Raw genomic sequence first — 17,618 nt, 5'->3', positions numbered from 1 at the left:
TATATCATGAAAGTAATTTCTATGATAAACATTAATTTTTTTAATAAATATTATTATAATATTATTGCCTATTAATTTTAAGATAAAATATAATATAGGCAGTGAAAAAGGTACCCAATTATTTAATCAAACATGATATTCCATATATTTAACTATAGACACATTATACATATTTTTCTCTATCTTCAGTATTTATCATTCATATCAGTAATTATAAAAAAATTATAAAAATATAAATGGTAAATCAACCTAACATTTTTATTTTATAATATAAAGGATTTATAATAGTATTTGTACTATTAATTTATGTATAATTATATTGTTTGTGTGACAATGAATAAGTTGTATTATCTATATTTCGTGTCAAACATAATATATCATAGTAATTTTATGTAAATATATATTTTTTTTTTCATTTAATATGCTCTATCAATACAGTCAAATCAATACATAGTAGTTATTACTTTTTATAATAAATGTTTTAATAAAATTCTAAAAATTTAGTATGAACTTCCATAATGTATTTTTTTCACGAATCGTTCTTTCGGTGTTAACTAATTGCAAGTTTTTAATTACAAACTTGCCACTGAAATGGTAAAGCCTTGTAGACGTGATGACGAAATATTTGGTAGTTTTTTTTAACGAATTTAGTAATCAAATAATCACGTAAATTGTACATGAATTATTTTCTTTAATTTTTACAATTATAAATTATAATACATGTTTTCCATACAGAAAACAAACGTTTTGCTAGTTATCACTCATTAACGGAATGACGTGCATTTAACAAGGTGTAAATAGTAAAATTGACACATTTGTTTGCAAGATAAATCACCGTACGCACGTGTCTTGTGCACCTATGTACGTATTAATATACGTCGGTTAAAATCTAAAAAAGATGAAGACTAAGTTACTAGAAAGTATAGAAATAAAAAAACTTTAACATTGAATTAATTGAATTTTGGTATTGTCATCTCAGACATGTGTGGTATTTAAAATATGTCAACACATCTACACCACGTAGTACGTGCCTGCTACCCACATAATAGTAATAATATACACGCGACCAGTTTCACGAAGGTATTTACTATTTTCCAACGGTACCGAAATTCTTGAAAACAACGCGATATTAAAAGTATTTTGCGATTTACAAAGCGTAAAAGTTTCGCGGAGTGGTTGGAATTGTTTAGATTTAGCAAAATTTTGTGAAATATAATATACAATGTGCACAGTTGCTGGTAGGTATAAAATAAAATAACAATAATGCACCCGTAGTCATCAAAAATCATCAAAACATCAAACAAGCGTATGGTTATTAAACAGTGTATAATAATATAATGCAATAAACATAATATAAACAATTAGCCCAAGTAGGTACATAATTTTATATGAATGTATTCAGTATTCAATTTTCAACAATGACCACTAAATTAAAAAGTTATATATAAGAAATCAATATACTTCGGTACAAAAAAAAAAAAAATAACTTATAATTATTCTTTTAGAAATGTATAAATACATATTTTAAATACACAGCCATGATTATTTTTTAAATACTTGAAGTTCAAAGTTTGCCAAAATTAAATATTATATTAGTGATTTTCAAGCTGACTGTTTCAAATGTAGAGCATTTTATAGGTAGGCCGTGAGAATTTAAAAAAAAAATTATACAATTAATAAAAAAAAGTGTTGTTGATATAGGTACCATGAAATTTTTGTAAAAAATACAATGTACCATATTTAAAAAAAAAAATTAAAACCACTAAACTATACGAAGAATAACGATATTAGAATTCTGTTGTAATTTTATAAATATAGAACGGTATGAACCTATATAAGCAGAAAAACAATAAGTATAGATTTAATCATCGGTCATCATATTGACACATTGCCCACGGGCCTTGAAAAAATAATAATTTAATTTATCATGACTTTCCCTGAATTGAACTCCTTATAAGTTCAATATTTATTACTAAGTTGAATTTGATAATATTAATAATGCATTTTAAATTATAAATATAAATATATAATACAACAAAAAAATAAATCTATTAATAATTAATCAGATCAAAAAAATGTATTTACTATCTTACACGTCAAGTTACTTACGCGAATGACTTAAAAATCAAAAAGTTTTTTATTAGATTTGACTTAAGTTTAAGATCTCAAATTCTGAGTTATATATTTGGCTACAAAATAGTAACTATATTATGTGAACATTTCAAGAAAAAAAAAGTTTAATTGATGATGAGTAGAAGAATATAGTATGACATGCGTGATGACATGGTGATAATTACCCAACTGTAAATGGATTTTCGCGGGTTTTATGATAGTTCAAAAAACTAAAATTTTTCGCCAAATTTAGTTACTAAATGGTTAAAAAATATTCTGAAAATGTATAGTCAAATAATCATTTTAATGAATTACGGGATGCTGGGGTGGCGTCACGCCTACGCCAGGCTAACTAAAAACAGATGTTACGAAATTTCAGATAAGTCAATAATTTTGAATTATGGGAAACATGGGATTACAAAATGATAACAAGGTTTCTTAAAAATTGTATGACGTCAAAAAAATATTTTTGAAGAGAAACTAATTTTTCAACTGAAAAATTATTCTAAACTTCCTTGTAAGTTACAAAAAAAGGTTATCGTGGTTACATTTCATTAAAAAATTGTTATATCTCGTAAAAGTTTCGCTAGCGTAACGTATAACTAATGTTTTAGGACAAAATTAATTCAACCATCTGTATTACTAAAAATAGTAAAATAAATTACTATAATAGGTTTATACAAATATAATAAGTATCAAAAAATGTGATTGTTCAGAATCTTTTTTCATATGCAATAATTTATCATTGAATTTGACACATCTATTAAAGTGACTTTCTCAAAAATGCATTTTACATTAACCTACTGTACACTAGAGCGGTTAACTATTTGTTTGATTATTTTTAATTATTTGTATTACAACTTTGTTTTACAACTTGTCAACAATATTAATATGAAATATTGTGATAGTGTTAATTCATGTATTGCTAATGGACAACCTTTCATGGAAAAATGAAAAAAAAAATGAATAATTTATTTACTCTGTGTCTAATGTTTATTACACACTCAATTTAACGATTTCAATGTTGTGTACATATATATATATATATGTGTGTGTGCGTGTGTGTGTGTGTGTACACGTATACATATACATATATACATATTATATATGCACACAAGTTGATACTTCAATAGTTTGGTATATAAGGTAATTTATTATTGAGATAAAAATTGATTGTTTGATGTTAAACCTATTTAGTTACTACCGTATGTTCAAATCACTTACTTTTTGGATTTGACTTAATTAGTTATTTCTAATATATAATACACACAATCAAAATATACTACTTAATTACTGTTTTATTCTGCAGTGACCGTATCAAACGACAACTGCTGAAAAACCTCCATTCTTATTTCTTATACATTATGATTTGATATATTTTTATATCTTGAAATATTATTGTTTTTAATTTATTAAAATTAACTGACTCAAACTGACAATCTGGTACACATTGAAAAAATATTTTCTTAACATAATTTTTATAATTTAATAACGTGTATGTGTTACAATAGATAACAAAATATCTGTATCTTGACTTACATATATCATGTAAACATAATATAATATATTTTGTTTAGTACAACATCGGCTATAAAACTAACATTTGTTTCGAACTGAATAGTCTACTTTTAAAACCTATAGTTGCATATACTAGTCAAATAAGCATATTATTGACACACGTGGTAAAAGAAACAAAATTTGAAAATGTTATTTATTTTAATTTTGAAAAAAAAATTATTTAGCCATTTGTGACGATCCGTTTAGAATGTTTTTAGTGACAAACTATACAAATTTCAGTAAAGTATAATTTTTAACTATTCAGTTTTCAATTCACTATAACAGTTATAGTATAACTACAAATATATTAAAAAATGAAAATTACTCAACTTAATTTAATAATTTGTTTAATATTTTTTTACTTTTTTCATATGGAAAAGTGTGACGGATTGAACGATGATAAAGCAATAGACAGTAATATACAATTATTAATCAAAATATATTTGTATATATTTATACATAATTATTAGAAGTTATGATAGTAAAACAAGTTATAATTATTAATTTAGAATTTATTTTAACATACATTTCACTTAATATGGTACTTTTGAATTGTTTTACTGATTTTATAAATTTTGTTTATACATTTTAAAATACAAATCAAGTTACTTATGCATTTATTTAAAATGCGCGTAATTTATGGTTTGTTTACATTGAATATAAACGACGTTTATTAAACATATTACTAAACTAATTAGTAAACTATTTAGGACAAAAATATTATATAAATATATAATATATAAAGGTTAATTATAAACACTAAAAAGCTCATGTAAATAAAACATACATATTGTATTAACACATTTATTTTAAAATCGTAACTATGATTTTTATAAAAAAAATTTTAATAATACAAATTTTTACTAAAAATAGACATAATAGTATTATTTATAATTTTTATTTCTCTTTAATTTTTTTTTATTGTTATTTTTTTTCTAGTACATTGTGAAGGTAATTTTACTGATCTATAATATAAAAATTTATTCTCTATACAAATATAGTTATTAATTGATGTAATTTGTGATAAATATGTTTTATTTCACAAAAAAATGCGATGTGTGGTAAATTATAGACTTCTAAGTTATAACATATAATTATAGAAAACAGAACATATAACAAATCATAGATATATGTATGACGTATGTAAGGGACAGTTGCTTCAAATTGTCACATTGGATTGTAAAATATGAAGTTTCCTCTTGTTTATAATTTTGTGAGCTATGACTAACATTTAAAAAATATAGTATGTTGATATTTGATGAGTTTCATTTAATGTTATAATAACAGGAATTTTTGATTGCCGTTGTTAGAAATACTACAAATTTTCTCGCTGCAGTTAAAAAGTTTAAATATTAGGAGATTCTGTATCTGAAATCTAAAAATGTTGTACAACTTGTATGTTATACGAATAAATGTATCACAGAGATACTTATGACTTATGAGACATATAGTTTATTTTACAATATATTACTTTTGTTATATCTTCATCTTCTGTACTATATTGGTGATATATATAGTTATTATAATTTTACTTTTTATAAGGAATATAATAATAATATAATATTTACAGAATTATTAAAAGAAAATTTTAGTTTTTCTGGTATGTATGGTTTGAATTAATGAATAATATGAATGAAATATAATATATGTACCTAATAAAATCTGATTCCTTAATACTATTACCAAGTTATTATTTACCTATGATATTCTCTAACCATTTAATAACTGAAATGAGAACACATTATTACTATAAAATAGATTATGAGATGATTAGATTAAATTTTATCTACATATTTTTATGCTGTAAATTGTATTGCAGGAATTATTTCTGAAGACCTTAATGTTGATATAAACGGTACTAAGCATTTTTATTGAATTATATTAGATTAAAAAAATTAAGACTGAACGTCATGTAATTTTTAAGTTAAGTAAAATTAATCCTGAAAGCGATCCACCGATCGCATTCAATCATCGCATTTGAACATCAGTGCATCATGTTAGTTGGTTGAAGAGATTTCAGGTATCTAGAAATGGTGGTCTTATAAATCTTCACAGGTTTTACTGAAAAAACCCATGACATTATTTATTTCATTATTTCAGTAAAGGCTTGTTGAGCTATACCTCCTCTTTTTTAACGAGCTTTGTGGTCCATATCGTAGAGTACATCTTTTCTATTGACTTAAAATTATCAATTACGTACATGAGCACTTAAATCTTTTTTATTCTCTCTAGTTCCCTATCGACTGTAGTGGTTGTTTGAACCATAATTATAAAAACATATATACCTATCAATGATATTGTTTTTCTGTGGAGTAAATACAGAAAATAAAATATTCTATATGGGTGTTATGTATTTTATTTAATGATATTTGTATTGTTTTATTTTCGTTAGTCATATTTCAGTATATTGTAACCTTACTTCCTTTGAAGATTTTAATAATCAAATATTCATCATGATATCAACTAATTACCAATATTAATGCTATTATTTCAATATTTTTATTTTTTATAAAAAGATATTATTTATTTTTTACTAAGTATCTTTAGTAATATTTTATTTTCAGTTTGTATTGGTACGTATTTATATGCTTTTATATGATAAAATATTAAATTTATTTTTCGTTTCTCCTGTCTCGTTGTTTCAAAATTTATATTTATGAATTCTTATAATTTATAAGTCATAAACATTATAATTTAATCACTGTACCATTATTTTTTAATTTATCTATTATTATTATTATAATTATTTTTAGATGAAATTAGTACGTATTTTTGTAACTTTTTTTTTTTTATAAATATCATGTTCTAGAATTTTGTTTTGTGAAACGTCTTTTATTAAATTCATTTTCCCACTATATATCACTTTATATCACGTGCAATAAAATAACCAAACATCAATATCTTAGTATTTGTCTAAAAAAATAAAACTTATTTTTATATTTGAATTAACAGTGTAGGTACTAAGGTACCTATTGAATCACTATTGATATTGTAATAGCAATTTTGAATTATCTACAGTAATATTAAATTCTGTTAAAGAATAGATAATACTATTTATTACTATAATATTGTATTTACCTATTTTAAACTTAAACGTTTAACCCCGTTGCATCATTACAAGACAGTAAGGCGTTATACGTTGGCCCATATTTGAATAGCACAGCCCTTTAAACTGGAGCCAAAACAGTCAATATTATATCAGTCGAAAATTAGGCATTAGAATCACATATTGCTGCACCTTTGCTTGGTATCTACTACTCATTATATTTTAATTATAAGTACAATTTAATAAGATAATATTTACTTATGAAGATTATATCAATAACAATAAGTTGGCTATTTGGGTGTATTATTATGTACATCGTACCAAAATACGACCGTCATTAGTTAATTCACCTTATCTTAAAAACATTCAACGTAACCAATTGACAACACACTGTACAATATTTTCAATCCCAGAATAGCACTAAATAGTTTAAAAATATATAAATTCTATAAATTACTAATTTTATTTTTTATTTTAAAATTATTTTCTAGAAGATAAGCATTTATTATTATACTACATATTATATACTTAATAACACCTGTATATTTTTTAGAGAAAGGATTCACTTGTAAGTACATTTTGTGTATTGTTTTTTTTTTATTTTATGGGTTAACATTTGAAATTAAATTAACTATGAGACATAATATATTCAAGTTATTTGAATTATATTTTATTTTTTTATTTAATATCTATTTTTATTTTTTGAGAGAGTTATATTTAAGTAGGAAACTAAAGACATAGGAACTGCAGAGTAGTAGGATATTAAAATTCAATGACTGAGTGTTTTCCAAAGTTCCAAAATCAGGAAAAGATACAAGTATTTTAATTATAGTATAGGGTAATAAATACTTATTTCTAAAAATACATTTTAATTATATATTTTAACCATTCCGTAATTTGGAGATGTTAAGTTTATACTTATCACTTTTCTTCGCAGTTGGTGATTTATTATATTCTTTTATAATTATTGATATCTCCTATAAATAATAAGTTATTTAAAAAAAAAAAAAATGAAATAAATTATACTATGCAATTATTTCTACTTTATTATACTTATACTTTATACTTTATATTTTACAGATTTAGGAAATGATTATCAAACGTTTTTCAAAAATCATATACTTTCTAAAGGTATGAATTATTAATTTTAAACAGTAATAGCTATTAATAATTATGATTTAATTTATTAAAATATTTTCCCATTCAAACATATAATTTTTTTTTAACTTTTTTAGAAACAATCCTAAACTTTTTAATAGAAGATTTTTTTTTAATTTTAAATTTTAGTATTAACTATTAAAAATTGAAATGTAAAACAAAGTTATCTATTCATTTTTTTTTTTTAAATTAAATAAATTAAATATTTAAAAATTAATCATTTTTAATAACTGTGAGAACACGGAAGTAACTTATACCAAACTAAGTACAATTTATATAAATTACAATATTTCTATCTGGAGAATAAACTATTCCGTAGCGATAAACATAATTGTCATTTGAAGTTAAGTGCTTACGAGAAAATTTGATATTAGTTACTTTACACGAGTATCATATTGGTTACATACGGTACTTACTATTTACACATATATATAGTTACAATAAAATAATTTCTTGAAAAATTCTTTTTATCCGTTACGATATAATAATAAGCACTGATTCAAAAAATATATTGGGTGTAAAATCGATAATTAATTATGTACTATTGAATAATTAAATATTAATTGGGTTGCAGTTAATATTTAATTTATTTGTAAATATATGAAATTGTTAATAATAGACAAGAGACAATTAAACATTTATTAGTAGTTCTTTGTAATCAACCATTTACGTATGTAAAAAAATATTACATGTGTACAAAATATCAAAATACATCAACTGCCTCCAAAATATTTATATTGTAGCGTGGTCCAAAGAATAATAATTATAAGAGATATTTTTTAAATGCTATTTTATTTTTCAATTTATTTTTTCAGATCCTCTACGGGAATACTGTGAAGAAACCGTTTAATAATTTATACCATGATTTTAAAAATATATAATTACAATTTAAAATCATATTATATGTTTTAATAATTGATATCTAAATTTATGATTGAAACTAGACATAAATTCAAATTTGTTTTTGTTATTTGATGATTACATTAAATATAATACAATATACTTACATTATAAACAATAACGTTGTAAACCTAGAACGACGTAACAGGATAGTAAATTAATGTACCTTTATTTCTCTTTACAGGGACTATAACTCCAGTACCTTATTATTAGACCATAGACACATATTTTGTTTCCTTTAAAAATATTCTTGTTGCTACTTTGTCTTAAATTTAATTTGTTTTCGATCAATATCGAAACTACGAATAGTTATACAAATTATTTAACTCAACTAATTTCATGGGCATCCACTTAAAAGAAAAGATACGTAATCTCCGTACTTTATGTCTATATTTACTTTCCAAGACCAAATATTTATTTGTAAGCCAACTTTCTTCGCTGTTTTCATCAATTGGCTAAATTGTGTTCATAGACAACCGTATCGTTTATCATCTTTGAAAACTAAATCATTCATAAAATATGTTAATAATATCAAAAAAATCTCATAAGATACAAAAGTGTAGTAACACAGCTTAGGTTAATGGTCTTAAATTTTTGGAATATGAGAAAATAATAGAGGATGTACATGAAGGAACAATTATGAGAATAAAAATTGTATGTGTATAAATTAAATTTATGAAGCCATAATTACAAAAGATATACAGAGTTAAGTACCATGGTACATTATATGAATAATATGATATTCGTTTAGTGAAAGTGGCTCCATAAGAAGTAAGCGAAAGATTGAAAGAATGAAAAGCAGTGCTTAAAGGATAGAGACTCAGAGTAAGGAGTAAAACAAAGGCAAATATATATAATTTTGTAGGAATGGTTATCGAAAATTGATGAAAGAAATTAGTGATGTTTATATGTTTAAATACTGGGGATAAAAAAATATGGGGTTTTAGAGTACAAAATAAATATGATAATGTTTGAATATTTAGGGTGGAGATATGTAAGACAAAAGGATTATTTTTAGATCAAATGGTAGATTTTATAAAACATCTGTGAGCTCAGCAATATTTTATCCATCGCAAATAGGATAGTGGAAAGAATAAAACAAGAAGTGAATATCCCACCATTCACTTTTTGGTTTATACTAGAATTCTGCATATTTGCAGAGTAACTAACGAGGGTAGGATAATTGATAACAAATAAATGCATTACGGGAAGTGAAAAATGACTTTAATTGTAGACAAAATAAGAAAATGAGATGAAAATAGGTTGAAGTAGTTCAGTTACATTATAAATCTTGATTTAAAAACAGTAAAGGTGGCTGTAGAAATAATTGTAGAAGAAAAGAGAGGAAGAGAAAAACTGAAGAAAATAAATAAGAATAGACAGAATAGAGAATGGTAGAAAAATAGATTATGTGAATAAATATTAGGCAAAGTACAGAGACTGAAGGTGTAGAACAAGGATGATCGGCGCATATAATTGAGGAAAAGAATAAAGACGAAGAGTTTATTAAAACCAATAATGTTGATTTATGATTATGCAATAGTCATAAGCATTCAAGTAAACAATAATAATATTTATCAGTTTTACGTGTACAGTGTACATAATACTTATATAAAATATATAATTTATTACGACAAGAAAAATAATACATTCCAAAAATAACTTATCACAACGGAACACAATTATTTATTTCTAATTTCCGATCAATCTCTTGGAAATAACAAAACAAATCACCGGAAATTACCGTCACCTTAATATTAATGACGCATACTAACACTACTGATATCCAATACTGATAAACTGTACTGACCGTAGTCATACATATTATTGTGACTACACATACGCACGAAATATACACGGGAAGAGATAAGGTAACAAAACAGCGCAGGTAGTTGTTTTTACATGGTCAAGAAAGATAATTATTAAGCTGATAGAGAATTTTGCTATTAATAAAACCTAACAATTTGAGTACTTAACGACTGCATTATGTGCAACTGTGTCATATGCCAAGTCTGTCGTTATTATTATTATACTGTTTATTACTTGCTATATAGTCAGTAGTGCGCTTAGGTTTATTAATTGGGAGGTGGACTGGTGTTGATCCTACAACTGGATTCTTCCTCAGACATTCATGCTCGTAAACGATGACACGTGAACAGATTGCTCTATACAAGATAACAGTAAACTCAAGTCGTTATCAAATATTTTTTAAATTGTCAAGTAAAACGTAAAATTCAAAATATACGTCTCGTTAACTAAAAAACACACAGAATACTTTTTGTGTTCACCAATAAATCCTGTTGTGCCATAATTTCTACGTCAAACAAGAAAACTTGAAACTATGGTTCTAATAGGATATTCATAATTTGTTTTAAAAAAAATATATTAATTGACTAAAATAAAAATGACAAAAAAAAATATTTTTATTTTATGTATATTTTATAAAAACTATCAATGAATTAACAAAAACAAATTTTTAATAAATTAAAGTAATTTAATTCGTCAATAATAGTTTAAACACTATTGTTAAAATGTTTACTCTGAACTTTAATTATTATCATTTTAAGACATATTACTACTAATCATCTTAAATTTTGCAGTATTCTCTTATAGGATCTGAAAAAAAAATATAAATTAATCTAATGAAAAAACGCTTCTTCTAATCATCTAAAAATCGGAACTTAACTTGGCATTGATATTTAGATTTTGGAGAAATTTATTATATTTAGTACCTGTACCTATCTTATTGTATAACAATTTTATATGCAAACACGCAGAATTACTACTAATAAAATATATCGAATTGTCTGCTATTATTACCTCATACTTTTAAATTCTACTACTATATAAGTGAACTGCATTAAAATTACAATTTAACAATAAAACTGTACGTAATATAATGTTAATATTTATATATATTTATGATTTTAGTTTTAAAACAATAGTAACGATGGACACGAAATTAAACATATTTCATATATCTACGTGTCTTACATATTAATAAATAGTGCATAGTTTTTTTTTATATAAAATAATAATAAATAATTAATAGAAAATATAGCTAAATTTTTAAAATAATACAAGATATTTCTTTTGTATTATTTGCTTGACTTAAAATAGGCATTTAACTAAAATATCTAGGCGGATAGTGAAATTTAATAACAATTAAATTCTTTGACATGTGCCTACGAAATTTATATATATATATTATATATTACTAAAATGTTTAATTATAAATTATATTATCTATGAAATCACACTTAAAACTAATAATTCATACCATCAATATCTTTGTTATTTGTAATAAATTGTATATACTCGTCTGCTAAGTCTATAAAATATAAAGATAATAAAATCAAGCAAATTTTTTAAAAAAAATTTTCTAAAATTAATCAAATATTTTTAAGAATTATGAAATATCTATACAACCAAACTAACAAATAATGCGTCGATTGTTTAAAAATAATTAATGTAACTTTAAAATTAATTTTTATAAAGATCTGGATGTTTATTATCAAACGCCGAAATCAAAATACTTGTATTGATTTGTATTGATGTTTTTTCAAATTCTGGAAGTTAAGGTGACACAAATGTAGTAACTTATTAATAAGTATATTCTCATGTATCAAGTTTTCTACCCCAAAAAGTGGAATCATATACTATACAACAATTAATTTAACGATTGAAAATAACAATGCTATGTTATGTATCATGCAAGATTCATGCATAATATATAAAATCCAAAAACATGTAATGTTATTACCTTTAAAATTTTCAGCTAAAATAATATAGATTTTATTAAGTATAAATATATCAAGCTTAATAGTTAATTCTAAAAGTTATAAATAAAAATTATAATTATACAATGTTTCATTATCGCTCTATGCAAAATGTAAGATTTGTAATTATGTCGTCTTAGAATAAAAAGGTTCTAACATAATTTTTGTAATTTTTCAGGGAAGCATTTTAAATTAAATAAATTTTTTTCGCTGTATTTACCAAATTACAACAATTTAATGTGGTGTTAAGAAAGTCATAACAATTGTATAGACAATTTGTTTTTACAGCTATTATTGATTGATGAAATAATAAAAAAATGATTTATTTTTTTTTGAATTAAAAGGTTTCGTGTGTAAAACTTTTTCATTCCGAAAATAAAAATTATTTATTTAGTTAGAACTTAGAGCCATTTTATCCCAAAAACATATATTATTGATTTAATTAAAACTTTTTGATTTTGATTTACATCGTTTTTCTCTGCAGTAGTATCAACTTCGAAGCGTAAATTATATTAATTCTCCACACTACGTCATATTATAAGTATTATTATGCAACATAACACAACATAGTATATTCACTTTATTAAAATAATAATTTGTAATGTATCAGTGATCTTATTGTATTAAGTCAATATATTTTAATTCTAAAATATTACATGTATGATCGTTAAGAACTTTTTCATTTTTAATTATTATTGAGATTGAAAAGGCTGTAACTGATATTACTCCACTTCGTCCTTAATATTCAAATGTTTATAAGTTAGAACCTTTTCGTATTTTGTATATGGTTATTAACGGATCTATATAATTTTATATTAAAAAAAAAAAACAGTTAAAAAAAAAAATTGATTTAGAACCTTTTCATTAAATCAAAAATGACCAATGTCAAAATGAACCATATTATACTATTTTTAAAACTAATTTTAATTTAGGAATATTTTAATAAGAAAAATATTATTACAACTTTGGTTATACATACATGATATTGTATATCAAATAATTAATTGTTTTTGATAAAAGTATTAATATTATATTTTTTAATTTTAATTACATTTTATATGTGATAGATAAGCATATATATTAATAATATGATAATGTGCGATAATGTGTTATTTAAGCAGTAACGAATGAAATCAAAAGTTTCTCTTCTATTAATTTAAGTAAATAAAAAAAAAATATGTGGAAATTATGAAATTCTTTGAAAATATAGAATGTACTTAATTTAATTAAATTCACAAATCGCATAACTATAAGTAAAAAATTACAAATTTACAAACCAACTGTTTCTAAAAAAAAAAAAAATATTATTTACGGGTGAACTAAAAAAATAATTTTCCTAGATTGGTCTTTTAAATATTCCAAATTATAAATACAAATTAACAATAAGTCAATAACTAATAATATAAAATGTATAATTACGTACGGACTTTGTCTAAAAATAAAATAATATTTTTAATATTATAAACACTAAAATGAAGATTGGTCGATAGTAATGGCCATTTTATAATAAAAACTATCAAAAAAAATAAACATAGGTTAAAAAAGCACATAATGTTACACAATTGAGCACAAAATGTAACCGTGAAAATCGCTGTGTGTATGAAGGTAAATCAAATTTAATGTTATTGTTTTTTTATTATTCTTAAATATTTTATTTTCAATAAAAGTAGGTTTAGTTATTTAATACCTTCAACATCAATACTCATGTCATTATAATAAGTCCCTGCAATAATATATACATAGCAAAAAATATATAATATGTTAAATAAATATAAGAGTATTTTATATAAGTACAACTTAAATATAACTTAAATTATTTTACTATCTCATCAATAATTTAATTTTTTTTTCTAGTTGTCGTTATAATTCATTAGATTGTGTTAAAAATGCATAAATTACATTTTTTTTTACTAACATCAGATAAACAGACGTCATTATATTATATATCAGTCATAAATTACATTTAACCATGGTTACGTACCGGTAAAATCAAAGCTGTCTTTTAATGTTTCTACAAAGATATTTAAAATAAAAACATAATATTTCGAATAATATTAAACAACATATTATTACACAAATTCGAAATTTACTGTGGTAGACCACTATAGTAATGAATAACAGTGGACATAATATAAATACTTAAATAGTATATTTAAAATAATGTGTTATTTACTAGACGAATTAAATGTATAGTTTTAATTACTGATCATGGTAATTGCTTTGAAAACTACAACGGTTATATTGTATACGTTACAGGTATAGATATAGTGTTCAATGAAACCGTCTGTGTGGTGACTTCACTAGTGTAATTAATATCCTAACTCTACAGGTTTGTCAGTTTTTTAAAAGTTACCGTTAAGAAAGAACAAGTTAAGGCTGATGCAGATATCGAAGCAATTCTTAAAAGAACTGCAAAGTCACGCCCAACAAATCTTCAGCGAAAACGTGAACAGCGCTTAAACATTGCTTTTAACAATCGTGAAGGTAAGACACGTCTGGAGTATCTTCGAGGTATTGCTCACAAAGTCACAACCTAACCATGTAATATACACTCTAGAACCGCATATATTTATATATTATTTTTAGTCTTAAGTATTTTTTTTTTATTATATAACGAATTATTTTTTTAATTATTTTATTATTATACTTTACTAGCTATTACTATTTATTATAAAACAATTATTATCAATATTATTATAAAACAATATCATAAAAAAATGTATTATTAACATAGTCAATTATATACATTATGCGCAGATTTTTTAAAATAAGAATAATATAAATTAAAGGTAAAATTGTCTTGTCGATATTTTGGTTGTCGGTAGATTGTCCTGTCAGTCGAATGGTTGTTGGTCGATTGATCCAGAACCGTAATAAATATGTACAATTATGTGATAATCATTATTCTACCAATTCGGAAAACTAAATTTTCAACTTTTATCCATATCAATATTTATGAATCAAATACTATCATGAGAATTAACTACATGTCATTGAATTAACGTGTTATTTAATTTGTACAAATATGATTCAATACACAAATCAAAAGAACCTCCTTCATTTTTGATACGAAATTCGCGACGAAAATATTGAAAATTCTTTGTTGTGCATTCAAATACAATCGTATATAACTATAGAAAGAACGTGCCTGCAGACGAATGGTCATCAAAGTTTGGAGAAGGGTCGGTCTATATGACAGAAATAGGACAACAAAACCACGGTTCGAAATTTCAGTCATGGTATGGTTAGATAACTATTCGTTTATAATGATTTGAGTGGCGCAACCTTAGTCTTGCACGTGACAAAATATACTTGTACCTTATCTTTGGCATTCACTACGTGAAGATAAACTGATACGACATGTCATTTTTGTGAAGTATTCGAGAATCACACTAGTTGGACATCCTTATGTTGATAAAACGAATTAGTTCCAAACCGACAATGAAAGTTTGAACGTATACTCATTCTATTTTCGTTAAATCTCTTTCAATATCGGTATAATCCAATCTTATATTTGACACCATATCTCCTGAATGACGTATTTTTACACAAATTGAATTTAATAAAAATATATCTTCAAACACAAAAAAAAAACACAATCATTGAAAATCCAGTACAATCGTCACTCCGCTCAGAATCAATCATACAATCACTCATGCCCAAGGGAGTTCACTTATATTTTAAAAACTCTGACAACCTTAAACAACTGTCCACACATACATTTATGTATTATTATTTTGTAATCTATAATCGTATGCTATATACCTATCTATAATTTGTATACACATCGTGTATTAAAATATCATAAAATAATTATAAAAAGATAATCGGTAAAAAAGACCAAGGAAAAAAAGAAACACGGAAAAAAGAATAAATTTTTAAATATATTTATTGATTATAAAAATTAAAAAATTATCATATACTGAGCTAGTACCTACCCACACATTTATATTTACACAATCCGCATACACCCACATCGAAATTTCCTACATTGAACTTTTTAATAACCATCGGTATCTAATCTTTAAGAAAAATGTATACTTAAATTAATTTTAAAAATATTGAAATATAAATGTATTTCTTTTGAAAAATGTTGTTTTTTTTATTGTATAAAATAATGTGAGAAAATTTAAACAAATATATCTTTCATTCTTCATATTTTTTATATAGGTATCTAGTATATTTTTATGTATAATAAATACAATATAACTTAGTATAATATAGAGTAAGATGTATTTTTATTACTGGAAACTTCCTATGTAGACTTTTCATACTTTCTTTTATAATCAATAAATATATTCAAAATTTTTAAAAATTGTTCTTTTTTCCGTGTTCTTTTATTCCTTGGTCTTTTTTCCGAGATTCCTATAAAAGTGGCTTTTAACTCTATCTCTTCAACTACGACACTATGTATATATTAACATTACCTTTACAATTTTCTAAAAAACAAAAAAAAAAGATAAATATTGGTAATTAGTATAATAAAAATATTTAAAATATTGATTATTTTTGTTTTTCGTATAATATTAATATAAATAAACAAGTTATTTTTTTTCAAACAAGTCATAAATATGTTTTTAATAAAATAAAATTGTGTATATTTATATTATTCAGGGATATTATCCTTCAAATACATTTTTTTTTAATTTCAAATACTTTGCCAAAATAAGTTTATATTTTATTTAGGTATGCATGTTCATTTCAGTAAGCTACCCACAATTTAAATGCTATGTATAAGTTGTTCATTGTAATATATAAAACTAAAATCCATAAAATTTAGTTAATAAATTAAATAACATAAATATTGTTTTATAATTAGAAATCTGAGAAAAGTTTAACTATAAAAAATAATCACACATTTTTTAGTTAATAATTTAAATTTACCGATTAGTATCTGTCTTTCCTCTTTTGAAATGCCAGAAGTGTTAGGACTCATTACTATATGGTAAAAATTAAAATTAATTAAAATAATTATTAAACTACGTAGATTAAAAATTATTGTCATTTTATAATGTACATTCATAGGTAAAAAATGTAACACTGAATAATTTAAAATTTGTATTTTA

General features: G+C 23.4%; 1 protein-coding gene across 3 annotated transcripts; it reads right to left on the bottom strand.

The window, feature by feature from the left end:
- Positions 1 to 11,274: 11,274 nt before the first annotated feature.
- LOC113549256 lies at positions 11,275 to 17,618 on the bottom strand. Of its 3 annotated transcripts, none has more exons than XM_026950466.1 (10): positions 17,437 to 17,618; positions 16,980 to 16,991; positions 14,534 to 14,563; positions 14,240 to 14,275; positions 13,976 to 13,984; positions 13,830 to 13,838; positions 12,537 to 12,551; positions 12,310 to 12,342; positions 12,054 to 12,104; positions 11,275 to 11,389 (listed from the first exon to the last, which is right to left on the bottom strand). In XM_026950466.1, exons 1-10 carry the CDS (start codon positions 17,573 to 17,575, stop codon positions 11,361 to 11,363), a joined length of 363 nt encoding a protein of 120 aa, XP_026806267.1. In that variant the 5' UTR covers positions 17,576 to 17,618; the 3' UTR covers positions 11,275 to 11,360. The 3 variants fall into 3 exon arrangements, 2 of the variants coding, with proteins under 2 accessions (XP_026806267.1, XP_026806268.1); XR_003404917.1 differs by having other exon boundaries at positions 11,338 to 11,389; positions 12,250 to 12,342; XM_026950467.1 differs by lacking the exon at positions 11,275 to 11,389 and having other exon boundaries at positions 12,063 to 12,104; positions 12,212 to 12,342.

Source organism: Rhopalosiphum maidis, chromosome 1, assembly GCF_003676215.2.
Source record: "Rhopalosiphum maidis isolate BTI-1 chromosome 1, ASM367621v3, whole genome shotgun sequence".
In the NCBI taxonomy this organism is placed as follows: Eukaryota; Metazoa; Arthropoda; class Insecta; order Hemiptera; family Aphididae; genus Rhopalosiphum; species Rhopalosiphum maidis.
This window is presented reverse-complemented; position numbering and strand designations above follow the sequence as displayed.

What these genes read in the sequence shown, in the direction of transcription:
- LOC113549256 (XM_026950466.1), bottom strand. Translation starts at nt 17,575, where the DNA reads ATGAATGTACATTATAAAATGACAATAATTTTTAATCTACGTAGTTTA. An exon ending in ATCAATACAAATCAATACAA is followed by an intron (nt 12,105 to 12,309) that starts GTATTTTGATTT and finishes TATATTTTATAG; the next exon opens with ACTTAGCAGACGAGTATATA. An exon ending in AAATAACAAAGATATTGATG is followed by an intron (nt 11,390 to 12,053) that starts GTATGAATTATT and finishes TTTTTTTTTCAG; the next exon opens with ATCCTATAAGAGAATACTGC.